Source organism: Coloeus monedula, assembly GCF_965178545.1.
Source record: "Coloeus monedula genome assembly, chromosome: 8".
Taxonomy (NCBI): domain Eukaryota; kingdom Metazoa; phylum Chordata; class Aves; order Passeriformes; family Corvidae; genus Coloeus; species Coloeus monedula.
The window spans coordinates 6,971,766-6,998,327 of NC_138788.1; the positions used below are offsets into that span (position 1 = coordinate 6,971,766).

General features: G+C 38.9%; 1 protein-coding gene across 1 annotated transcript in view; it reads left to right on the forward strand.

The window, feature by feature from the left end:
- Positions 1 to 25,137, forward strand: part of RHOBTB1 (Rho related BTB domain containing 1) — a 52,409-nt gene extending 27,272 nt beyond the window's left edge. The window contains exons 3-11 of the mRNA XM_082285844.1: positions 1,726 to 1,927; positions 2,285 to 2,388; positions 14,752 to 14,937; positions 16,680 to 17,644; positions 18,041 to 18,159; positions 20,012 to 20,162; positions 21,760 to 21,848; positions 22,929 to 23,034; positions 23,543 to 25,137. Of these exons, the coding sequence (XP_082141970.1) occupies positions 1,736 to 1,927; positions 2,285 to 2,388; positions 14,752 to 14,937; positions 16,680 to 17,644; positions 18,041 to 18,159; positions 20,012 to 20,162; positions 21,760 to 21,848; positions 22,929 to 23,034; positions 23,543 to 23,712 (2,082 nt within the window). The 5' untranslated portion in view covers positions 1,726 to 1,735 and the 3' untranslated portion in view covers positions 23,713 to 25,137. The remainder of the gene's footprint in view (positions 1 to 1,725; positions 1,928 to 2,284; positions 2,389 to 14,751; positions 14,938 to 16,679; positions 17,645 to 18,040; positions 18,160 to 20,011; positions 20,163 to 21,759; positions 21,849 to 22,928; positions 23,035 to 23,542) is intronic.
- The last annotated feature ends 1,425 nt before the right edge of the window (positions 25,138 to 26,562 follow it).

The following is a 26,562-nucleotide window of genomic DNA, read 5'->3' on the forward strand; positions in this document are numbered from 1 at the left end:
TGTGTGCTCAAAGCCGTGTTGTTTGCTCTGCATCTGGCAGGTTGCAGAGCTCTGCTTGTGCCACAACGCACTTGTGCCAGGATGCAAAGTGTCTGGGCCCACGTTTCCATCCCAGGTAGGATAACTACAATATGTATTCTCATGTGCTAGGCTGTGCTGCCGCATTTCCAGCAGCACTCAGTGTCTGGAAACATCAGTGTGACACACTAGTGGCAAAAATCACTCTTGCACCTCATCTGTGTCGTCCCTAACTCCTCCCTCCACACGTAAATAAAGATTACAACTGTGCCTTAGCCATTACAGTTATTAGTACACAGTCCTTACCAAAATTTTATCTAAATGGGTAACCTTGAGTTCTAACAAGGACTTTTGCTTCTTGGTGTACATCAGTTTAAATAACGAAAGAATACAGGTAAAATCAGTGTTTGAATAGTAGTTACAAAACATGATTTTTCTTAAATCAGAACATAATGCCTCTGACAGTGAAAATTGGACACCAAAATAGCTTGAATCTGTTATTTTAAACAGCCTGACAGCTAATATATATTCTATATTTATGTGTGAATGAGATGTGAATATTAAAAAAGGTATTAAAACAAATAGTTGGATTTCTTTATCTGTAGTGCTTTCTTCTCAGGAAAAAGGACACCATTACTCCAGATGATGACCTGTGTTTTGTCAGTTAAATTGCTGTAGGTTCCTTGCTGAGATAATTATTAGGCAAGCCTTCCTGAACAGGTTTGTGACTTGCATTTTCCCTTTTCTCCCTCCTTGATTACAATTCCCTGGCAGAGACCAGATTGCTCAGCAGACTGCTAGACATTAGAAAACCAAATTCAGATATATCAAGCTATGATCCCACGTATGAAAATGACAGACTGTAGTAAACATGCATGAGTTGGTTTTAGTTTTTCAAATACCCATTTTTCCCAGCTTGCATTCATATCCAGGCATTTGTTCAGTATGTTGCCATAGAATATTTAAGGAAATTGTTTCAATAATAACTTTCCATGAGGATAGTATTTTCAAAAAACTTCTCTCTGTTTTCCATTTCATGTCAAAAAGAATTTCTAGGTGTAGATGACCCTATTTGGAAATTCCTGCTTGGCTCTTGGTTTCATTTTAGTCCATGATCTGTAAAACTTCTTGGACAATTAAAAGTGTGCGATACATGCAGGATATAATGAGAATTACGGTTTTGTAGCAAACAGTCTCTAGAGTTGTCTTACAAGTGAGTTTTATTGTGTGCTGAAGCCATCTGTGTGACTTGCTGTTAGTAATATTGTTTGGGCAGCCCTAAATCAAATCCTGAACGGGCAGGATTGCAGAAGGCAGGTTTATACTGGTATCCTTCAGGTTAAACCCACTGATGCCCACGCTTTTTTTCCTCCTGGCATAAAAAGTATTAGCAAGAGGTAAGTTTGTGCTAGCTGTCCTTGTTTCACCAAGATCTATCTTCTGCAAACAGGCTTGTGTTTACAGAACCAAAGTGAAAATAGCATGTGAACAGCATAAAGCCACTGCAGTCAAAATAGTTGTGTATTTGCATAACCGAGCAGTATTTAAAGGACTGGCTGGCTTACTTTGGGACAGTTTACTACACACTTTTCCTTAAGAGTTTGTTGTCTCCAGGGATCTCTCAAGAAGTGGAAGTAAAAGGCTCTGATTCTAAATAGCACTGTTTTCACACAGAAGTAGAAAACAAGTTTAACTGTCTTGTTCCAGTTTTCGATAAATGGACATTGACATGGACTACGAAAGACCCAACGTTGAAACTATCAAGTGTGTGGTGGTTGGAGATAATGCAGTGGGGAAGACTCGTCTGATCTGTGCGAGAGCCTGCAACACAACCTTGACTCAGTATCAGCTGCTGGCAACGCACGTCCCGACCGTCTGGGCCATTGATCAGTACCGTGTCTGCCAGGAGGTAAGGACTGCAGGTGTGCACCACGTGCAGCACATGCTGCAAGGTGCTGCTATGGTTTATTGGCAAGCCTTACCCTGCCAGGATGCAGCAATGAGCTCACAAGTATTTTATGAGTGATCTCTACTGCAACCATGGTCTGAAACACCTCTGGTTCTAAAGTAGTTTCTTTATCAAACCTATTTTTAGTGAGATAAATATTCTGCCTGTTTTATAAGATGCATCATTTGGTAGAAAACTATATGGGATAGACTCTTGACCTAATATGCTTTGGACCTTTTGATGGGGTCAAATTTTGATGAATTAGAAAAGTAATTGTCTGATGGAGGGAAAGACAATGTTTTGTGTGTTCTGTTCTAGGTCCTTGAACGCTCAAGAGATGTTGTGGATGAAGTGAGTGTTTCCCTCAGGCTGTGGGATACATTTGGGGACCACCACAAAGACAGGCGCTTTGCTTATGGAAGGTAAATTGATCCAAGCAAAATTTTAAGAAATACTTGTGTTCAAATTTTAGGGCAGAAATAAATTGCAAATCTGAATATTGAAAAGCAAGGACTTAAAAACAATCACGGGTATTCATGTTCCTGCCCACTGCAAAGAGGATTATCTGCTGTAAGGATTAAAAAGATATAAATATTTAAAAAGCAGCATAGTTTTACTATACTACATTTCCTTCAACAGCCTGCTAAGCTCTGTCAACAAATGTTGTCCTATTTTGAATTTTAAAGAACATTCTCCAAAATGAGATCGTAGTGTTACAAAATTGAACATCAGCATTCTCTGCCTGTATAAGCAGTGTATGATATAATTGCTTAACAAGTAACAAACAAGGAGAGACGTTGGGAGCTATCACTCTTACTCAATGAAATATTTATTTTATTAAAACCTGTGATGTTGAATGGGCAGCTAACCTCTTGAGAGCAGAGCCAGATTCATGAAAGATGAAGCTCTTCTGTATTTCCTTAATTAAAGCTGAAGTTTTTCTTCTATAAATATAAAATGTCTATTAGTGAATCGAATTAACCCTGGAAATTCTAAAAAATACATATATAATAAATACATATTTAAATCAACATGATCTACATTTTTCCAGCATGTATTATATATATGTGTGTGTGTGTGTGTGTGTATATATATATATTTATATATATATATACACGTATGTGAAAGTTTAGCATAGTTTCAACAAGGACTGAAGCCAGTGATAGTCTTTCTGATTTGTTTAATTAGATCTGACCTTGTGGCAGTACAGACAGCAGAACAGCTGTATTAGGCAAATACTGAGCTGAAGGTGGGTTTTGGACCTATATTTTCATAACTCATATTTGAGAGGTCTCAGCCCTCACCCATTTTTCACCTTTTCAAACTTTTTCATAACCTTTTCATATCTGCTTCAGTTGCTGCAGTTGGCCAGACATTCATAGGCAGACACATTTTTTTTTTCCAGCTAGGAATGCCCTTTGTAGAGTGTCAGCCCCAGCTTTCTATTCCATTTGGTCAAAATGTACTGTCTTGCTGTTTTTCTCCTCTCTGTGCTGCCTGATGACATAAGTGACTTTGAAGGAGGATGGTCTTTTCTATTCTCTACCCTTTAGAAATTCTGTAGAGGGTTCTGCTGTTGAATCCACCCATTAAATTTTCAGGCTGTAGAACTCTGTATGTTTGTACAAACCCTCCTTTGTGCATAGCACTGTGTTAGTTGAGTTTTCACAGAGTCATGAATTACCTGGAATTTTCTGTCAGGAGCCAAAGTGGCAACACATCTGGGCTGCATGACCTGTACTGTTTGTAAGTAAGCTTTGTGAGAGAAGTTACTGACTTTAAGGTAATATTTACCTTAATATTTAGTGCTACTGGGATATTCCATAGATACTGTTTTACCTTTTGGCAGCATGTGGAGCTTGCATTGATAAATTTGGATGTAACTTCATGTTTCCACTCACTGCTCCACTTTGATGTGGCTTCCCGATATTCTGCAACAGATACTGTGTCACTGAGAAGATTACTGGAGATTAGGAGAACAGAATCAGGCATGTTCTGAACCCTGATCCCACATTTACTGCCAGGATGGGAGAGGGAGGAAACGACATACTTAGATTCTAATCCTGCAAACGCCAAGGAGGACGTGAATAAGTTGAGATCTTGAGGATTAAGCATATGAACACAGTGATTCATTTGTGATGTTAGCAGAACTGAACTTGTGTAGAACAAGGTTTGCTATATCCTAATTAACTTTAAAAGGCTGTTCTGGAAGCCTGCTCTCCTGTTAGTGGCTTTTCTGCAAGTCTATTAATGAAGAAAGTAACTGGAAACTCTAAAGAAATACTTTTTAAAATAGAATTTCAGTTTTAAAATGTTGTGATTGTAAGCACTGCTTAGGTACTTGGTTGTTTTGAAAATGCTAATGTTGCATTTAAAGCAGACTGTTTAGTGTTTTATCTCGGTTGTTTGAAAATGCTAATGTTGCATTTAAAGCAGACTGTTTAGTATTTTATCTGGGTTGGCTTTTTAAAAAGAGTTTTTCAATGCTGAATGTTCATATTTATAGGAATTTATTTTAAATCACCTCTGTACATTGAGCTACAGTCTAGTCAGCCGTGTCAAATCTTGCAGTACAGTGAAAGGCCTATTTTATGCCAAACTTCTCAAGGTTACACCTGCAAGTGCCCTGTGTTTTGGTTGTCTGAAGGATCGTATAATAATATAATCCTTTGGTTCTGTTAAAAAAATTCTGTGCATCTGCACCTTGGGCAGGGGAAGGCTTACTCCAGCAAACATTCAGCCAAGACCTCTAATTGTCCTAAACCTGGTGTAACAAGAACCAGCAAGTCATTAACTTGCCTGCTGCTCGTTGGGAAAGTTTGCTCCATACAGTTTTAGAAAATGTTACATAAATAAATTATGCTATAGATGACAGGGTGAACAGTTAATAGGACTTGCAGCACAGATGAATCTTTCCCAACTCTTTATTTTTCACAGATAGAAACCTGAAAGGGGAATGAGAAAAGGAATCTTTTTTCCATTATTTTTGTGTGACAGAATGAGAGAAACATTTAAATGCCACTGGGGATGGAATAGTTAATGTTTCTACTGCCATCCCTTAATGGGAGTACGGAGAGTGAGATCAGCTTGCATTCTGCTCTGTGGTGTTTAGTTTAATAATCACACTCCTCTGGGAGCTTTGGGAAACAGTTCCTGACAGCTTAAGGGAGTGAGGGGGATGCGGCTGCAGAGACTTGTGGAAATATTTGCTGCAGTTTTACAGGATGACATTTTTTCCCCCCTTAGACTAAAGTGTGTGCTTTAGTTTTGGGAATATTCTGTTCAGTTCAGCTTAGGCAGTATGTGATGCCAATCAGCCATTTATTGATAATCTCCCATAGGGTTTCATTTGGTGCACAATCATCCCAAAATGCTGTAAAATGATAATGTCTTGGTTATGATTTAGTGTATTGATTTCCAGATCCCAGGCACCTCTTTGTTTAATAACAATCTAATCTCGGTACTATTGTATTCTCTAAGCCTGCAGATAAGGTGTGAACTTCATTTAAAGCCCAAGTTGTTATTCTGTAGCAGTTTCTCTGGAGGCAAGTGTAAAGACAAGAAAACATCTTAATTTACATTTCAACTTGTCAGGATCCACTATCTTCCATCCTCCTGTCCAATCTGGTTTTGAATGAGAGTGTCAACATACCATCATGTTCAAACTAATTCTAGAAGCTGGCTTGCACTTCTTTTTCTCGCTTTTTGCATCCTTTTCTTTCGCCTCCCTACCCTCCCCGCCCCAGGTAAGCATGTTTGGCTAATTTGATAAACAGCCTCTGTATCCTGGGTTCTTTTAACATGCAGCCCTAGTATGTGTAAGAATGAACACAAACCTGCAAAGAGTTAATTCAGTCCCAATCAAATATTTATTCTCGATACCATGAATGGGGGTTGTCAGCTAATCCAGCCAGGATGATTTATTTACTTGTAACCTAAATATGAGCTGTAGACCAAACAAAATCTGTTCATACAGCATGGACAGAAAACAGCTTTTTCCTCATGACTTACAAATGTGAATGAGTCTTGCTGTGAGACTGCTGACAGAGCCTCTTAAAATATGTTTAGAGTATTTCCTCTGTTGTGCATGGATTTTGTAAGCCTTGTGGGTATTGTATGTACACAGAGGAACACATGCATTCGCCTTCTTCTGGGTGATCACAATTCCTTTCACCAGTTACTTCAATGTAATTGAATCCCTAAAAATATACTTTCTGAATGCTGCTGAAAGGAGTCCATGAAAACAGGGCTTTATCACTGATATTTGAAGACTTCCACCAACCTCTTTCTGATTTTTTTTTTCCTCAAGGGACGATGATGATGATATTTCTGCAAGAACAAAACCAAGGTAGCTTTGATGTAAAATGGTATTTGCATTCGTCAGATTCAGTGAGATGAGGGTGAGGTTCGTGACTTCACAAAGTTACTTGATCTACCTTTACTTTGATCGGTGCCCTCTGTCATGGAGCAGCTGGTGCTTAAACTGAGACTGGGCCAGCAGCTCCTCTCCTTTCTTCAGAGATGGTCTGAGGTTTCAGAAGTGCCTTGTGAATGAAAGCTTACACATTTCCTGTGCCTCGCAAGCCATTACTGTCCTGGCTTGGAAGGGATCCTCAGAGGTATTTCTTTAGAGCAGAGGTACTTAACAGACACAGGACAGTGATTTGCTTTGTTAGCAAAGGGTCAGCTGATAGGGAATCCAGTTATTTTCAGATGTCTCTCACCTTGGCTGCTTCCTTTTGCTGTGTTTTCTGCCACAAAAAAAGTGATAGGCAGTATCTTCAAATCATCTTCAGCCACCCAAATTTGTGAGCCTCCCCTTCTACTTTACAGTGGTTTATAAGCTATTCAGGTTCTTCATTGTATGACCATGAAGAACTGTAAAAACCAATTTTTATAAGATATATATATATATTTGTCATGATTTTTCTCTTTTGATTTTGACTTAGGCTCAAGAAAGACTGGAACAAGCAGAGGGGTTCACAGAGACAGCTTTCTCAAGTAACTTTATTCTGATATGGTGTGTGTATGCACTGTTTTTTTACCTACATGAACATTTGAGGCTTTTTCATTCAGCTGATGGGGAAGTAAATGCTTTATACACTTAAGCCACTGAAATTAATGCAGATCTATTTTTTCCCTCTGCATCCCAACGTGGTTCCATACTGGGAGTAGAAAGAGGTTGCTATGAATTTCTGTTAGGAGTCCTCCCTTCTTTAGAAAGGTGTGTGCCAAATGGCTGTCAGTGGGCTGAGGCTCGGCTCAATGTATATGCAATTTATCTATAGTAGAAGGATACCTCCAATGCTTAAAGCCTTCCTTAAGGGGTCAAAAAGCACATGGCAGTTGTTATTTGTGGTCTTACATCATTTCACATTTTGTCTTGCTTTCCTCAGTAAGGGGCTGGGTGGAAAGAGGCCATTTGGGCTCTGTACTGAAAACCTGCGAGGCAACATCAAAACCTTTTGGAAATTATAAGCCTGGGAAGCTACTTTCTGTCAAAATCTTGACCTTAGTGAATTATTTTTTTGTGAATAGGTACTAGGTGGATTTCTTGTGCTGTTTTCCACTCCAAGGGTCTCAGGATCTCAGTCTCAAACATGTCAGACTATGGAAAACAGTCTGCACAACCAGTTACCACTGTTTTAAACTGAGTTCTCAATAACTTTGCAACATCAACTTGCCAGTTAACATGTCTTGATAGTTTAATTTAACTTTAAAAAGAGAAGGAGGCTGGTTTTGGTGATAGCCCAAAGAAAGCAAAAAATATACAAGTCCATATTTTCTCCGCAGAGAAAGAGCTGCATCTCTTAATGTTCAGTATCTGTGCCTTCCCTGACTTCAGAAGCCACTCCCATACTGGATGCAAACCAAACCCTATAATTCTTTCAGCTTCTCTGGATTTTTCCCTCCTTGGCTTCAGCAGTACTTTTAAGGAATTATGCTTTTAATGAATTTTGGCATCTAACTTTGGACCTTCCTTCTAATTTTTTTTTCCTGTTCCATCCTTACATCCCTCTGCTACGTGGAAATATTTTTTTTCTTCTAAACATGCTGCTTCAGCTGATGCTTTAACTAAATCTCTTCTTACCTTTTTAAAACTCAGTGTATTTTTCTGATTGACCATTGGTTCCTGGGGTATTTTTAGATGATGGTGCCAGGAGTGAAAAAATTGTTGATTTCTTCTTTCATTTATTCTTTTATAATGTCTTTGGTGAAAGTTAGTTGGTTCTCTGTAAAGAGTTAGCACGTAGTTCTCATCTGTAAGCTGCCTCCTTAAAATAACCGAAAATAAGACTGGAATGCCCACCTTTCCTTGTGTTTCTGGTTTCTCCATTGTTTTGTGAATTTATCTCTCATTATTTTGTTTTCTGACTGTAGTCTGGAGACAGCAGTCAGCTGATATGTTACAAGTTCCTTTGTATGACACTGCGTATTTTGCTGTTTGCCCTGAGTTGATCAGACGTGTTCCAGTTGGCCCTGTACCTTCTCTTGCTCCAGCATTTTCTTTCATCCTTCTCCATTGATCTCAGGCTTTATGTCCTACTTATATAAACCCTGATGAGGCATGTGATACCCAGAATATTTCAGTATTACAGCCTCAATTAACTGTCTAGGATTCTATTTGTCACAGAATTCTTATTCCTGGGGTACCTTGCAGGCAGCCTGTTTCAACTGCAAGGTCCTATTTAGCACTAAGCTGGAATTCTTCATATGTAAATGTTGAATCAGACTTATGTGTGAATTTACTTCATATAGTCACCAACAAAATAAACCAAATTCCAAGACTGTGTAAGCAGTCCTTTAAATCAGTTTTTTGTTTGGTTTTCTCTTGTTACATAGTTCCACATAACTTTGCCATTCTTTTTAGCATTATTGCTGGTCAGCCATTTGTAGTACAAGAGTAGCTCTTACAAGCTTCTGCAAAATCAGCTATTTTAATCATTCTTTGTGATATCAAAACATTTTTTGTCATCCTCTGTAAAAGCACCAGTGTTTTCCCACGAGTACTTCAAAGGACATAGAAGAGATTTTAAAATGGTTAACTTTTAAGAATGATGTATTATTTGCAAGGAATATACAGGAAAATTCTTTCCACTTTTGAAGCACAGTCTTGATATAGGCAATTTTCTTAAAGGTAGCTTTTTCTTCTTTTTGTTGTTGTTGTTGTTGCCAACTGAAAATGACATTACAGAAATAGACCTGCATGCTACTCACAGAATACATCTGAATGTATTCCAGGGCATTTTGACAGTTTCCCACATTACACCAGTACTTAAGAAGCTTCACTGCTGTAGGTGAAGTATAGAACTAATTGATTCTCCTGCTCACATCCAGGGCACTGCATGGTCTTGCCCTGCCTTACCTGGATATCTTCAGTTCTTCACCTGCCAGGCACCCCCTGCATTTTAGTTTTCCTAGCCTCTCCTCTGTTTGGAGTGTGTGTACATAAATCCTGTGTTCTGAGGTAATTTTATGTTCACCAGTCACTTAATGAATTTTTTCTCATTTCCTGTGACGGCTGCAACTGCATTTACTAAAATCTGAGTCCACTTACACCCATGTCAGCCTTGCTTATCTGCACAATTTTTTTTTTCAGTTTGTTGAGATGCTTGCATGAAAAATGTTGTCTAACTGATTTAATCTCTCTCTTCAAAATGTACTTGGGCTGACATGGAGATGTAGCAGGGTTTTGCTCAGCCATAAATGAGGTTCTCAAATTAATTCTTAGGTGGCCCTCTAATTCCCGAACCTACTGTGTTTGGGAACTTGGGAGCTGGTATTTGCACTCAGGCTGCTGCACCACACAATCTTTCCTTTCAGGGGGTTGAAGGACTGTGCAAGAAGACAGCAGAGACAGCTCTTGTCAAATTGTCTTTGTCAGTGCTGTACCACCTGCTTTTTGGCAGTGGCTTGGATGCTCACTGTACATCTGATCCAGTTCGTAACTCACACACGGGGAGCTCACAGGGTGGCAGCACACCATGTGCTCAATCCTGCTAGAGATTCGGCTGTCTAGAGGGTTTCTTTTCATTCTCTGACTCTAAAAAGGGGTAGTAGCTTCCATCAAAAGTTCTTCTTAGCCAAGTTTGGGAAAATATCCCTGAATGCCTTGGTAGTACCTGCATTAGGTAGATGTGCTGCTTCTCCAGATAAAGATAAGGTTCTTTCTTTGCCCACAGGAATCTCCTATAGAAAGAAGGCCATAGCTTGACACTGAATTGTGCCATAAATCAAATCCCTCCTGATGGGAGAGAATTTTCTAAAAGTCCTTGCAAGGAGTTTCAAAGATAAACTGAGACTTTTCCTGGAGTTTCAATGCTGATGGATAGTTGTTTATTAAGTCTTATCAGAGGAACAGAGCCACTAGCGTGACCCAGGTACAGCACAGAGCACAGAAAGCAGGAGAGAAGTCTAATTATCAAGATTTACATGGCCTTTTAAAGATAATTTAACCAATAGTTACTAAAAACGTATATTATTTTCACTTTCCTACCAATTATTTAGTAACATGGGCAGGAACTGTGGAATTCTCTATCCAATTAACCCAAACTACTTTTACTGCAGAACATGGAGTAGTAGAAGAAGGTTTAGAGAACAACGACAATCCTCCATTTTGATATTTTTTACTCTTATCTATTTACTACAAAGAGAAGCCCAAAACCTCTAAATTTTTCACCCTGTGACAATCTTACATAGCAGTCTATCACCTAATTCACACCACTGTATTTTCTAGTTCTCGTCTGATCATTGGTAATTTTTTCCAAGGTTGGAGGTTAAAACAGTGTTGTTCAGGGGGGTAAGAACCCTTAAAAACAGGCAGAGAAATAATCTCGGCCCTCTGGGTTCCTACAATAGCTATGTTTAGACCACCTTGGGTTGACTTCAGATGTGTATAATTGGCATTAAAAATGTAAAATTCTGTGACTCCGAGGGGAGCATTTTAAGTACTCTTACACTGTTCTTATTCATAATGTGAGACTCCAGTGCAGGTGTCTGGTCAGCCAGGAGGTGACAAACATGGCAGTGGTGGTTGGTTTTGCCTACAGCTGAAAGGACCTGCTTCCCTTTCCCCTGCCAAGTCCCCACACATCTGCATTGTGTTCTTCCGTTTGGAGCCTCAGGGAGCAAAAGGAAACCTGTTTTCTTCCACTGGTGATGCAGTGTTTCACTGGTGATTGATCACATGCTAGAGTAAGTCACCCAGAAATTAGGGGGTTTTGGTGATGCTTAAGTAGGTTCAGAAGTTCAAATAAGAATAGATGGTTTGCAATTTTTTTCTGATAAACCTATGAAAACGTAGAATGTAAGAATAAACCAGCTGTGCATTTCCAGCATGTACTACAGAATCTACAAGACAATGTGTTGGATATCCAAGCTCCCATTTCTGTTTGCTGAGTTATTTACAATGCTTTGTTTCTTGTGATGTTTCAGTATCAAATAACAGTATTCCAATATATGTATTTTTATATATTTGTTGTATTTAACAAAAGTGGATGCACACAGTGCCTTATCTATTTTCCATCTCCATTGGGTGGTGCTCCAGGAGGAATGTGATGGAGAAGTTCTAAAGCATTTGCTGGAGAGGGACCTTTTGCAAGAACATGTAGTGACAAGGCAAAGGGGAATGGCTTTAAACTGAAAGAGGTTTAAAATAGATATTAAGTGTTTTACTCTGGGTGTGGTGAGGCCCCAGCACAGGTTGCCCAGAGAAACTGTGGCTACCCATTCATGGAAGTGTTCAAGGCCAGGCTGGAGGGGGTTCTGAGCAACCTGGTCTTGGGAAAAACCATGGCAGGGGGGTGGAAAGTGTTGGTCTTTAAGGTCTATTCCAACCCAAACTGTTTTTTGATTCTGTAAAGCACTTCTTGGTGTTCAAGTTTATAAAAATGTTTCTTGAATTGTTCCTGAACTTTACTGGGAAATGGCTATGAAATTTTGGTTTTAGATTAAGTGCAGGTTGTATTTATGAATATATTGCTGCAGAGAGAAAGGACGAATTGGGTTTACTTCTGTTTTCTTCTTTCTTGTTCTCCAGGTAGCCAACACAAAAAGTAACTGCACAAAAATGACAATAAATTAGATCTATTTTTAAAATCTTAGCCTTTTACATTCCCTGAGAATACTAAAATAACATTGGTAAATTTTTAATGTTTAGGAAATATTAATGCATTATTTTAACCTGACAGATTCTGGTTTTTATGAACAAATGTCAAACCAAACTTTATACTGCAGTGTTAGCAAGTTGTAAATGTGCCATTAACATTAACAGGAATTGTAGGTACTTTAATTAAAGTTTCCAAAGGACACATTTCCCCAAATGCTCACAGTTCTATGTCGATGGTCAATCTGCTTCATACATTTCTGTCTGCAGTTTGTACTGAGTGCACATTGTGCTTATGACTTGAATGAAAACTTAACTTATTATGATAGAATGGCTGTATTTTATGAGCCAGCAGAACCAGCTGTGGTGCTGGTTCAGTGTGTGAACTCTGCCACTACCCAGGGATTTCTCATCCATCCTGTTTATGGCACAGAACCATTAATACCTCTCTATCCAGTGCAGAACTCTCAGGAATCTTTGTTTTATGGGGAAGTCCAGGTTTTAACACAGGATAAAGAATATGCAAATCACATTTTTTACCTCTTTTTTTTTTTGTTTTTCCCTTCATGTGGAAGGCAGTAAGATGAGAGTGTCCTGTTAGTGCAGTGCAGTGAGTTTTGGGAAAAGAACCCAGCTTTGCCCAGCTCCATTTTACGGTTGCCCAGCAAAGGGGAGGAGTTGCTCAAGAACCATGGTGGCAAAAACGTGATACTCCCTTGGCAAGGGCTGTAACACATGCAGGGCTGTGCTGGGCCAGCCTGCTGAGTGCTCTGGGCCTGCCCTGCCCAGGGACACAGCTCACCCCTGGCTCCCCCAGGAGCCCAGACTGTGCCCAGCCCAGCATCGGGCACCTGGGGGAACTGGTGTGTCCTGCCTGTGAAGGCCTGCTGGAGTTGTTTCCTTTTGGTTTTCTGGGAGATGTGGTGTGTGTCTTGTGGCTTGTAAAGTCAGGAGGGTTGGATACTCGTGACTGCAATGACTGGGCTTAGGTATTAATTTCTGAAGGACGCTGGGCAGGCTGTCTCTAAGATGCTTAGTTGTAGTTAGGAGCCAACACTTGCCACTCCAGCAGTCATGATGGCCTTGAATTAAACAACAATTGACCATATTAGAATATATGTAACACAGACTTTTTTGTGTCTTAGCTGTGCACTGATTTCTCTTCCTGGGAGCTAAGCAAATGTCTGCTGGGGTTTAGGTTTTACTCTTACCTGACCTTGAATGGAGCAAGTTTGAGTTTAAAGCATGTTTGCCTCAGCTATGCAGCAGACCATTGTGTTGGATGCTTAGCCCTTCACTATTTACTAGGTACCTTTCCAGTTTGAAAAGGCCTTGTTCCTAGGTATGACAGATGTGTTGCAGTCTATGTAAGATAGAAATTTGGAGCAGGAGCATTTGTCTTGCATTAAATTGATGCTCACAGCAGTCCCTGTATTGTGTGCAGCTATCTTCAGAAATAGCTGGATATATCTATGCCTTCAGTGAAATGTAGAAAGCAGCACTACTGAGGAGGTATTTCATTATTTAAAAGGTGAATGTTAAGATTCACTGCTGCTGCTGCTCTGTACATGACACAAACTGCAGATACAACACATTGGTGCTAAATTAAAGAATAATAGAACTGAGACAGAGATGGTATTGCTGAGCTCATCCTGCTGACAATTCTGTAGCAGTAAGTTGCCTCCTCAGAATGTCCCTTCTCCTCAATTTTTCTCAAGAGTTTCAATTCAACTTTTTTTTCTTATTTTCTTTTTTTTTCCCTATAAGAGACCCAAGAGCTTGAGAACTGCTTGTTTATAAATAATGAAATTGCCCCTAGTTAGGTATGCCCTGAGACAAGTATTCAATCATTTCTCTGCCTTTGGGTGCCAGCTCTGACAAGAGTTAGGCAGTGGTTCAGTGGATGAGCTGTCAACATTAATCCTCATACTAGAATTTATAAAGCAAGTTTATTTAGTGAAGTAGTTCCTGTTTTCTTAGAAACCTTTAAAAGCCTTCAAATATTGTCATGCTTACTCTAATTTAAGCTACTGTCCTATTCTGCACTTTACTGACCTATTTTCACCATAATGTTTATTTTTGCTGATATTGTAGAAGTGGTCATTCTGCAGTAGTTTGCCCTTCTAACAAGTTATTTATTAAAGACATTAGAGAATTGCTGTGCAAAGCACATTGCAAAGGCAACCACCTCAGTACTTCAAACAGTGCAGTAAAGGTATTTCTCCAAGACAAGTTCAGGAGCAATCTGTGTCTGCCTGTGTGGCTGTTCTGAAGTTTTGCACAGCTCCTCCCTAATTCCTAAGCACCAATGACATTTGAACTGCAATTTAGGTGTCCAGTCAGCAGAATTACATCTGGAGCAATGGCAGCCTGTGAGTAACTGTTGTGTAAAAGTAGAGAATGGAAAGCCTGACCTCTCCTCTTACTGCTCCGCTCACATGTGCAGGGATCATCTCCTCATGGAGGGGCAGTGCTTCCTAGGTATGTGGCTTTGTGCTCCCATGCTTTTGTGGTGAAATATGGAGCTTCTTTCAGACCTCTGCACGAACAACATGTATTCTGACATTGGGTGTCAGCACATTTGTCAAAGAGCAGAGCAGGGTGGTGATGGAAATAGGTGAAACTGCAGTGACAATCATTTGTGGGGTTTTCATTGGGTATTTTCTTGTTGCCTTCCTAGATCCGATGTTGTTGTTCTGTGCTTTTCAATTGCTAATCCTAATTCCCTGAATCATGTGAAAACAATGTGGTATCAAGAAATCAAGCACTTCTGTCCTCGCACACCTGTCATTCTGGTGGGCTGCCAGCTGGATCTCCGCTATGCAGATCTCGAGGCTGTTAACAGAGCCAGACGGCCTTTGGCAAGGTAAAGTTTAAACAAAAATAAGAATTAAAAAAAAATCTTGGTAATCAGGTACAACACTTTCAAAAGAGAAATTGGAGAGCCTAGTTTCCTTTTCTTTTGTACAGTGAAAATATATGTGCTTTCTTCTTTTTCAAATTCTCTTGTCTGAGTTGGTTAGTTCTTTAACACAACCAGTTATTAAGTTTCCCACAATATTTTTGCATTGGACATTTAAGTGTGCTTGGGTGCCAGAACACTACAGTAAGATAGAGATGGTAATGATTATTGAAAGTTTTCTTATGTAACTTTCTCTGAATATATGTATCATGTCCTGTCTTGTCACTATTGTCACTGTTCTAAACTGACAGATTCTACTTGAATTTTCTTAATTCTCATTTTTTTTTAATTTGTAAGTGTAGTCCTGGATCACAGCAGAAAATAAAATGGTTGCAAATTAAACTTTTTTTTAAAGTTCTGAGATTAAAAGAGAGTTTGGGGGTCATTCTAGAGAAGCTTTGTTTTTCCCAGATACAAAATACAACCATTCACATATTTGGCCACGACAGTCCCGTAATAACTGGCTTGTTTCTAATTTATTCCTTTGATGGGAATTTGAATGAGATTAGATTCATGGAAATAATATCCATGATTGTGTAATTGATGACTGTATTGTAACAAATTTCCATAAAGAGATTGAATTAATATTTTGTGGGCCCTTAGAAAACTTTGCATTGCATTGCAGTCAAACTCTTGACTTAGCAATATGATTTTCATAGGTTTATTTATATATTAAACATTTCTTCATGGTGAGGGTGGGGCGGGCTTTTTGGTTGACTCTTTAAAAGGAAATGGTCTTTTTTCAAAACTCTTCTTCTGCCCTAATCCTCCTCCCTGATTTCACCATTAGTAAGTTTGAGTCAGAACTCTGTGTGTCTAGCACACTTGTGCCACCTGAACTGGTTATTTATTAGCTGGCACTCACAAGCTGTTGTCTGGGGCGTGTTCTGTCTGTGCCAGCTCGTGTCTGCCCAATATGGTGTGCTCACAGAACACACTCTTGGGTCGTGTCTTCTGGGGAGGTGATTTTTTTGCTGGGAACATGGATCCTAGCCCAGACTTTTTACTGGTTTGTTTACCCTGCATCATGTACTGGAGCTGTTCTGGAAATTCATGCGTTCCCACATAATGCTTCTACAGCCAAAACAAGCCTATCTCTTGCAGTGTGTGTTCAGTTACTCTTTTGTTTTAGACTACTGTGATTTTCTTTAAAAAGCATGACCTTAAGAAATATTTCCATTTCATATTTAGCTGTATTTCTGGTATTTTTATGTAATGAGAGTTTCCATTTGTGTTTAAATGATGGATACAAAGAAAGGTTCTGACAGAATATCTGAGTAGTAAGGGGTGGTAGGAGGTTTTTTAGATAATGAGAGTTCTCAAGTATCCTATCAAATTTTTTTACTCTAAATTTCACTTTAATAAAGAGGCAGTTCCATTTTGCATAAATGATTTCTACATATATTTAGTAACATTGCAAAGACACCACCAAACTTAAATGAAATTACAAGTATGTGCTATTCTAAAACTCTTTGGAGTCATGATTGTAGATTTCCAAAGGGCTTTGTGCGCTTAATTTTATATTTTGTTTCATTTGAATGATATGTCAGATTTAGTGCTGAATATTTGGTAAAATTCAATGCTTTCTGGAGTAACTTTGTGATGATCATTGTGTGTGACAAGGTTTATTTTTTGTTTAACCCTAGGCCGATAAAAAGGGGAGACATTTTGCCACCAGAGAGAGGCAGAGAGGTTGCCAAGGAACTCGGGATACCATACTATGAAACCAGTGTGTTTGACCAGTTTGGGATTAAAGATGTGTTTGACAATGCAATCAGAGCTGCCCTGATCTCCAGAAGACACCTGCAGTTCTGGAAATCTCATTTGAAGAAGGTCCAAAAACCTTTGCTTCAGGCTCCATTTCTACCTCCAAAAGCCCCTCCTCCGGTTATCAAAATTCCCGAGTGTCCCGTGCCGAGCATGAATGAAGCTGGATATTTATTGGACAGCCCGCTGTGTGCAGATGTCATGTTTGTTCTCCAGGAGCAGGACTGCATTTTTGCTCACAAGATTTACCTAGCTACCTCCTCTTCAAAGTTTTATGACCTTTTCTTAATGGAATGTGAGGAAAGTCCCAACTTGGATGAAACACAGTGTAATAAAGAAAATACAAATAAGGATGTTCTGACAAGTCACCTTGAGACAAACAGTGACAGTGATGAAGCATCCTTGAAATCTCCTGATGTTAAATTTCCCCCAGAAAGTAGTGACTCTTTAAACACTGTAGAACCTGAATCTGGTGAAACAAACTCTGCAGCAAGATCTCTGGCATCCTGGGGTAAGGGGTTTGTTAGTGTGAATAAGGAAATGCAAGTGAATCCTGTCTCAAAGCGGACGTGTCCTGTAACTGTGGTAAAAATGGATTCATCTGTGCAGGCCGGACCTTTCAAAACTGTTTTGCAGTTTTTATACACAGGCCAACTGGATGAAAATGAAAAAGACCTCACCAGACTGGCTCAGATTGCTGAAATCTTGGAAGTATTTGACTTGCGAATGATGGTGGAGAATATTATGAATAAAGAAGCCTTCATGAACCAAGAGATTACTAAAGCATTTCATGTCAGAAAAGCTAATCGGATAAAAGAGTGCCTTTGCAAAGGGACATTTTCTGGTGAGTAAATACATGCTTAAGCAGGAAGAGCACTACTTTCTTTCTCATCCATGTTACTGTCACTTACATTGTTCTGAGAGGAGGGATGACCCCGAAATTGTAGTGTTACTCAGGCCAACTGTTCCAGCCTGGGATTCTGTAGTTTCATTTCTCAAAATCTACTCACAGCTTTTAAATAAGCAACGCAATTCTCAAAAATGTTGAACATCCAGTATCCCCCCTTTACAAGTGAGGTTTTCATTTAACTGTTTAAAAGATGAGTTATTTTTGGGGTGAGAATCGTGGGAAATGAAGGAAGTCCTTGGTTAACAGCATGCAAGTGAAGCACATTCATGAGACAAGGTTACTCCTGAAGCACAGACTTGCAGCACTCCTGTGCCTTTGTTCCCTTGGCAGATGTGACATTTAAATTGGACGATGGAAGCATCAAGGCCCACAAGCCACTGCTGATCTGCAGCTGTGAGTGGATGTCTGCTATGTTTGGAGGATCATTTATTGAAAGCTCCAAGAGTGAGGTATTTGTCTGGTTTTGTCTGTTTTGTTTACAATGTCTGATGGATTTAGGGTGATGGAACATCATCTATTTGAAAGGTTGCAACAATCTCTAGAATCAGGGATTTACTCTTCCTTGCAAACCTGGGATGCTTTTCTTCTTAAGGCATTAAATGAGGTTGCCCAAGAAGATAACATACTTTCTCCAAGGCACAAGTCTTCCTCCAGCATGGGAGTGTGTGTTTAAACTCAAAGTCCTGTGAAATATTAAATATGGGGAGAGAAATTAAGTGTGAATTTCTTTAAAATAATTTTTTAAGTTTTGTAAATATATATTTGTACAATCAGAAGCACTACAAAGAATACTTGGGGCAGGGGCATTGATAAAGGAACTAAAGATAAAAAAGGGTTAAAGAACATAGAGTGTTAAACCAGAAAAGGGAGCTGTTTTCACAGCAGAAACTGAGCTAACTTTAGAAGAAATTCTACTAACTTCAGTAGCAACTCAGCACAGATTCTGTAGTGCATTGTCTTGTCCTTGGAGTAAAGCAGGTATGCAATACAGTTTAAAAGATCTCAATACTTTGAATAAGATTTTGCAGAATAAGCCTTGTATTTTTATGTGCCTTCATGGTCTGTTTTTCAAATTCCAAACCCTGTGCTAATATTTTTTCTTGTGCTTTATCCATACCCAGGCTTTTTTTTGTTTTGGTTTTCTTGTTGCTTTCTATATTCATATGCTCATATGAAGTGTTCACATTTTTTTGTATTTAATATTCTGATATTTTTCTACTTAGATTTTTCTGGCTTCTTCTAATACAGCTGTAAACATAATTCCTTTCCCAGAGGCATACTCAACAAGTGGTTCATTAAAAATACATAGTTTGATTCTAGTGAGCAGCATTTGGCAATGAAGAATGTGCATTTATTTTCTACCGGCCTATTTTTAATGATTAGCTTAACAGTCTTCGCTCATCTTTCCAATTCTTTCCAATTTAAAATATTTAGCTTCCATTTTGTAGAGTTTAAAGCATTCAGTAATGCTTTTGGAAGTTTGAAAATATAGGTAGATATGAATTGAATGGTTTGCAAAGAATAAAACCATCTACTTTTACATATTACCTTTTCTGTATTTGAGGCAAATTTTATAAACTCACTCATTAAATTTACAGTTCTCTGCATTAACAAAAATATATCAATAATGGATGAGTTTCACAGCTAGCTGCTCTCACTTGGAGAACTGAGCTGCTTCCCAGAGTGGCTGATGTGCATGAAAGGTTCATGCTTTAGCATGAGAAGTTAGGCAGTTCTTGTCCTAGTCTTGGTAGCTTAATTCCATGCTCGTTACACTCATTACATGTGTGTGGCAAAAAGGGCTTACATTTCTTTTTCCTCATTTCTTCAGTTCTCGGTTCCTTTCCAGCCTTGTTTACCTGGATAATTTGGTTATTTACCAAAAGACTGAGGAGGGTGGTTTTATTGTTATCCTTTGTTTTCTGTTATTCTCAGAATCCACAGAGTTTTCCTTGCCAGGAGCAGATAGATTGCATTCCTCAAGGAGTCCACCAAGGGAGGTTTGGCGTGGGAAGTGCTCAGTGACTTTTATGTGTAGCTGTCCATTTGCAGGCTAGAGAGCATTGAACAGATTCCCTGTTTGATGTGGATCCAATTCCAGCTTGGATATAACCTGGCAAAGGATCTGACTCTGGAGCAATGCTTACCTGTTGGTTCTGTTTTGGAAAATATTTTCCCTGCATTTCTAAAATAACTTGAAGAGAAAAAGAGACAGTCCAGCAAAGTGAGAGAAGTGAAATATAGCTGCTGTATGAAAGTCCCTTAACAATTAGAAACTCTTTTCTTAAATATCTTTTCCAGGTAGTTCTTCCCAACATAAACAAGACGTCCATGCAAGCAGTTTTAGATTACTTGTATACCAAACAACTGTCCTCCAGTCAGGAACTAGACACACTTGAGTTAATTGCATTGGCAAATAGGTTTTGCCTTCCTCACCTGATTGCTCTAGCAGGTAAGAATTTGTGGCCTTGTCTGATGCAGTGTCTTCTGCAACAGCTGAAATGTGCTGTAATGGTTTTTGGAACACATAAGATTTTCTCAAGTGTCAGAGAAAATAATTTTTTTTTTTTTCTGAGAGGGATATTTTAATGCAAATTGATATTTTTACACAGAGAAATGTATTTGCCTTTCTCCCACCTTTTTTAGTTTTGTGCTAAACCAGCTCAGACCACTGAAGTTTTCTGTGCTTTAAAAAACAGAAAGAGTAAACCTTCTCTTTAGCATTGAGGATATAATGTCTGTGGATTGTAATATCCATTTTGTTGTTGTTAATTTACCTGAAAACAGGAAGGACTACAAGTTTTCCATTAAGTAATGAAGTGCTCCACTTTACATTTCTGTTCAAAGAAAGTAACTGAGCCAATTCAAAACTGGTCTAGATTATCATGTTTTTAGAAATGCTGCCTAGATCCATTTTCACTACATGGGAATTGGATATTTTGGTATATACATGGGGATTCAACCCTCATTTCAGAAAGAAAACCTTTTCAATCCCATATTTAGAGAAAAATTACCGGTTAGAATACCACTAAAGTTTTAAAATTAAATCCATACACATCCCAGACCTCTGGGGTTGTTTGGGTTTTGTTATTGTGTTTAATTTGTTTCTCTCTATTTCAGTAATTTGGCATTGTTCTGATCACATGACCAAGGCCAAAACTCAGGGACAGATGAAATAAAGCTACACCTACCTACAGGACTGCATTTAGGCAAAATTTAATCACATACCAAACCCTGGCTCTCCTTCAGTTGTGCATCAGGACTGTGTCTCTTGTCTTTACTGGTTTGGACAGACCAAATCTTCATTGCCTGATTTTATATGCACATTTTAGCTGAAGTTTTGGGTATTTTTTAACGTAATTGCAGTGTAAACATCCTTACAGTATTAAGAATATTTCATTCCATTTAATTTTTGGTGAAATAATTTTGAGTCCAAAGGCTACTGTCAACAACTGAACCCAGTAGAATCAAACCAACTGACAATGTTTCCCAAAAAACACTCAGACTTTTATTATGGGAAATGGTTCTAGGAAAGGGTTGAGGAGAATTTTGAACTTAGGTGATTGTTGGGGGTGCTGGTCAGCCTTCATCTTAATCTCTAGGAACAAGTGATCTGAAAACCTAAACAGGGGCTGAAGTGACCTTTTCCCTGTCAATGCTGTGTGTATACTCATTAACAAATCCACAGTTCAGTGTCAAGTGCACTGTTGCTTAAAAACTTCGTATGACCCAAAGGAGACAGCTGATCCATATTTCTAATTTATACTGAATATTGTACCCATGCCGGAGAGAGACTAGTGGCTGCTGACCCTTGTCCTTCTCTAAGTGGTTATGAACCACATCTTCAGCCACAGCTCTAAGGGTCAGAATTTGACTTCCCCCAAATGTGAGGTTGCTAAGGATATCTGTGTGAATGTGACCCCTGCCCAGTGCTGGTTAACACCAGGAGGAGGGAGAACATGCTGCCTTGGTTCTTTGTTACCTGTAGATGCTGTGACCTTGCAGTGTGACTGTTTCCCCTGTGAGTGATGAGTTTTCTCCCCTCACAGAGCAGCATGCAGTGCAAGAGCTGACCAAGGCCTCCATGAGTGGCATTGCTATAGATGGAGAAGTCCTCTCCTATTTGGAACTGGCACAGGTCAGTGTACACAGCCTTCTGAAGATATTCTGGTCAGCTGCAGGACTTGCTTTTAGCTCCTTACTGGTGCTGAGCATTGCTTCTAAGTGGCTCAAAGTCTGCAGTTCTGAGAAAGACTGATGATAAAACTTAGTTTCATCTTCTATTTTAAAGAAGGTTTTTCCATTAGTTCAAAGGTAAAATATCCCTTTAAGTAACCTCAGAGGAGTTGTCTTTCAAATATATATTTTAGTTTGTCTTGATTGTGGAACTTCCAAGCTCCATGTTCTCATGACCATGGTTCAGTAACATGAAAAGCAATGTAATGAAGCTGTTCAGCTTTGTATGATTGATTGATTGATTCTTGCATTTCTTTCAGTTCAGTTCTTGGAATGTCTTTGCAGTACAGGTCTAAATATAACATTTTTTGAATACTTAACTGGCTACTCAATGTCAATTGTCTGATAATTCAGAGTATGTGCAAATCCTCTTTATGTCCAAATGCATCTCAGTATTTCTTGAGTCCCGTAAGTAATTAAAAGAGAGAGCCCCCCGCTCTCAGTTAAACTGCACACCTCTGTTTTCCAAAATGCAGAAGACTCCCAGATACAGTAGAACAAGCTAAAAATTTTATTAGTCTTGATTTCACACTAACAATGAGTCAGCTGCAGCTTGGCTTGAAGTAGCACTAAAGCACTGCACAAGCTGGCCACCATGCAAGATTTCCTGCAGCTGTTTACAAAGGCCTCTCTGCAATACCTGTACTCCTGCTTCAAAACCAGAACCGAACCCCTCCCAAGAGAAAGCAGCTTGCTTCACTTCATTTTGATTGTAAGAAGGGCAATTTTTCTTTTTTCCCTTCTCCTGGTTAAAGACAGAAGCAATATCTCTAGCTACTGTTAGAATATCCCATGTGGCCAGTACCTACCCCACTATGATGTGTTTATAACCCAAGATCAGAGCAGGCAGTCAGAATGAATGCTTGGGAGAGTACGGCCAGGTACCATCTGCTGGGACCATTCTAGCTTTAGCTGTTAATAGGGGCTACAAAATGAATGATAACCCCAGGAAATGGAATAAGCTCTTTGTTTTTCTTCACAGTTTCACAATGCTAACCAGCTGGCAGCTTGGTGCTTGCACTACATCTGCACCAATTACAACAGTGTTTGCTCCAAATTCCGCAAGGAAATCAAAGCTAAATCTTCAGGTATGGGAAACTTCCCCCCCCTCCGTTTTCATCAGGTTTTCCCTTCTTTCTCCCCACCCAGCTGATTAAACATAAGGACAAAGATGAACTCACGTAGCTAAGCCAGGAGACTGAACCTCTGTGCTATCTTGAACAGCATTCATAAATTCTTATCTGCAAAGAAAGGTCATAATCATTAGCCTGATTGCTGGGTAAGCATCATGTTCTTTACCTAATTCAGTGATGCTAAAAGGAACAGAGCTCTTTTCAGGCTCTGCAATGAAAAATACACTCTGTAAAGGCCTTGCTTTTTTATAGTTTTTGGTGGATTAATGCCTCTTGTGTGTAACCACTTCCAAAGTCTTTTCACACTTAAGGCATTTGAGGAAACTGGGTGAATCCTTGATAAGCAAGCCAGCATAGAGAGTGGATAAATGATTAGCTGCATAGCTTTTTGCAAGACATTTCTGGGATTTGTGTATCTTACTGGCGTCTTCGGGGATTTCTTTCATTGTTTCTTTTCAATCAGATAATCAAGAATATTTTGAGAGGCATCGGTGGCCGCCTGTGTGGTATTTAAAGGAAGAAGATCACTACCAGCGAGTTAAAAAGGAGAGAGAAAAGGAAGATGTTGCGCTGAACAAACATCATTCAAAGCGGAAGTGGTGCTTCTGGAATTCCTCTGCTGTAGTTGCCTGAACGAAGCAAATAAGTGGAAATCCATAGCCAGAAATTAGTCTTATTGTTAGAAATAAGATGTAGTTCAGGTTTTCGGGAAACTGTGTTCCACGTGTGCATTTATTACTGCTAGGGTCAAAAGCACAAGCTCACTCAAAATGAGCCTGGAACAGCTCCTTGAAGTCATCTGTATATTTTTTGACTGGTAAGCAGATAAATGTCAACCATTATTACATTACTTTTTTTACAAAAAAACCCAAATCCAGCATTAATGTTTCAATCTCCAGTTGGGAAATATTTTTATACTGTCTGGTGTATTTTGGTCAGATAAAATTCTGGATACCGTTTTATTTTACAGACACAAAATAATCATGTAGCAGCTTTGTAATTAGATTTTAACTATTTTTACTATGCGAGTACAGTGAAATAGACAATCTTCAGTCATAAGAGACTGCTTTTAGAGTATCTCATAAAAGGTCATCTTAGGAAAAAAATCTAGTTGCCTACTATAGGTTGTCTTTTTCAAACTAAGTACTGTGCACTGGTAATATAATTAGATGGTTATTTCTCCTTTCTAAAGCAAAGGGTTAGAATAAGATCCAATAACTGCAAGATATAGAGTGCTTGATCTTTGCTCGGCTGAATAATAGACAGCATAATTACCTGTTCAACTGCAGGCAAATGTATTTCTGATATTTGCCATGTAAGTGCAAATAATTACGACTACGTGGGCCATGTGAAATCTAGTGATTCTAAGTATTCAGAGGTTTTATATGTCTAGATCAAAGAGGATATTTCTAAAATCATTTAGAAGGGCTTATTAATTTATATCCTTATACAAGTATGGATCTGAATGCAAAAAGCAGTTACACTGCTTGCATTTGAATTACTGCATGGCAGTTACCTTGTTCTGCAGGATCTTCACCATGCAGCAGCCGTTCCTCATGCTGAATTCCTTTTTGCTTCAGTGCAAGCAAATGAAAGGGCTGCAAAAACAAGTAGATGTTATCTAGTGTTCCAGCATTTTGTAAGTGAAGAAGGGTCTTCACACACAAGATTACTTCAGTTTGATCCAAATTCTTTTATAGCTTTTCCCAGGTAGAACTCAGTTTTAGGTTATTTTTAAGTAGGTGATATATTTCCCCTGGAAGTAGATGTTCCCAGAATGCTGGGGGCAAACTCATGGTGGTAAGGCAGGAGTTCTGCACAAGTGGTGCAAGACAAGAAAAAGCTTCCAGTGTTTCCAAATAGCCTGTGTGTTTATGACTTTTTATCAACCATTACTCTAAAGCTGCAGTGTTACACTAGATTACATAAGGATGAGAACATTTTTTAAAAGACCAAAACTCAAATACATAGACTGTAGAACATACACATGCAATCCTGTGCAGTGTCTCAGGCACAACTCTGTAACCAAGGTAGTATTGTGTACTAGGTTTGTTAATACTGTTCTGTGCTGGCAGCTCAGCACACCAATGTGAAAAGCTGTTTGTTTGTTTGTGGTTTTTTCTCTGTATCCAAAGGCAAGGCAGTACAGTCACCTCCCAGAACTGTAGGTCAGGAAAGGCTTTGGCCTGAAAGCCATAAACACCTCGACATATTTGCGTTCTGCATGGACTCCTGCTCAGCTGAGGCTACCACAGGATGGTAGGAGCCACCCAGCATGGGAGGAGAGGCTGCTCTACAAACCTTTGTGAGGAAAGCAAGTGAGAGATTCCTACCCCTCTGAGATTTGTCACCGTGTGGTGATAAAGAAGGGCTATAAATGGTGGTTGCAAATATGTCTCCTTAATTCTTGGTCAGTGACAATGTGGACAAGAACATGGAATGAGAGAAGACGTGTCAAGACTGAGATAAATAGCTGTTGTCATAAAATGTTAACCAGTCACATTTTAAGTAAGTATTGCTACTAGGTTTTACACAACCAAAGCTACTGTATGATTGTAATCTTGCCAAACTGTAATGGATATATAAATGAACCTGAGGTATATGCAATAATATCCAGTTATTCTAGTTATCAGCTACTATAACCAAGTGGCTGGTTCATTTGGTTAATGCTGTCTATGGCCTTTAATCTTGGTGGTTATTTTGTGTTTTTTATTTTGGAAAAAAAAAGTCAATAAAACTGTTTAGTTACAAATTGTCTCCTAGCTCTTTGAAGAAACTTCCTTAATTTTGAATTGCATTCTTCCCTTTTTAGTGCTGCTTGTAAGCATTTATTTGTGCTATCATTCATTGAATTTTACTGAACTTTTACATATTTGCATAGCACATTAGGATTTATGCTTGGGAATGTTACAAGGAAATCCTATAGTTTGCATATTATATTGGAAGGTTGGTGCTGGTCACTTACTGTTAAACTGCACAGCAAAAAGAAAAACAAACCTCTTGCCACTTTTCCCCATGGTTTCTAATATTTAATTAGCATCATATTACCCAAGGGATGTGAAACTAATTGGTCATGACAGACACAGGGAGGAAAAATGTAGGTAAACAGCAGGATGTCTGTGAGGTTTTCAGTATGCACTAAACTTGTACAAACACTGTTTTCCCTGCTTTCTCACTGCCTTAGTTGCCAACCATCTTACAGAATTCCTCATTACCTGTTAGCAAACCCTCAGCAACTACCTCCCTGAATACAGCTTGTTTAATTGATAGATGTGTAAACCTGGTACTTTTCTAGAGAATTTTTGCAAGATATCATGCAAAGAATGCCATGTTAAGAGCTTTGAAAAAAATCACAAAGCAATGCCAAGGGCACTGAAAGCACATTCAGTACAGTGTTCATTTGTTATTCAAGTGCTAATTTATGAAAATGTTACATATCTAATTTACTTTTGGAAGCAAAATTTTATTTATTTGAACTTACCA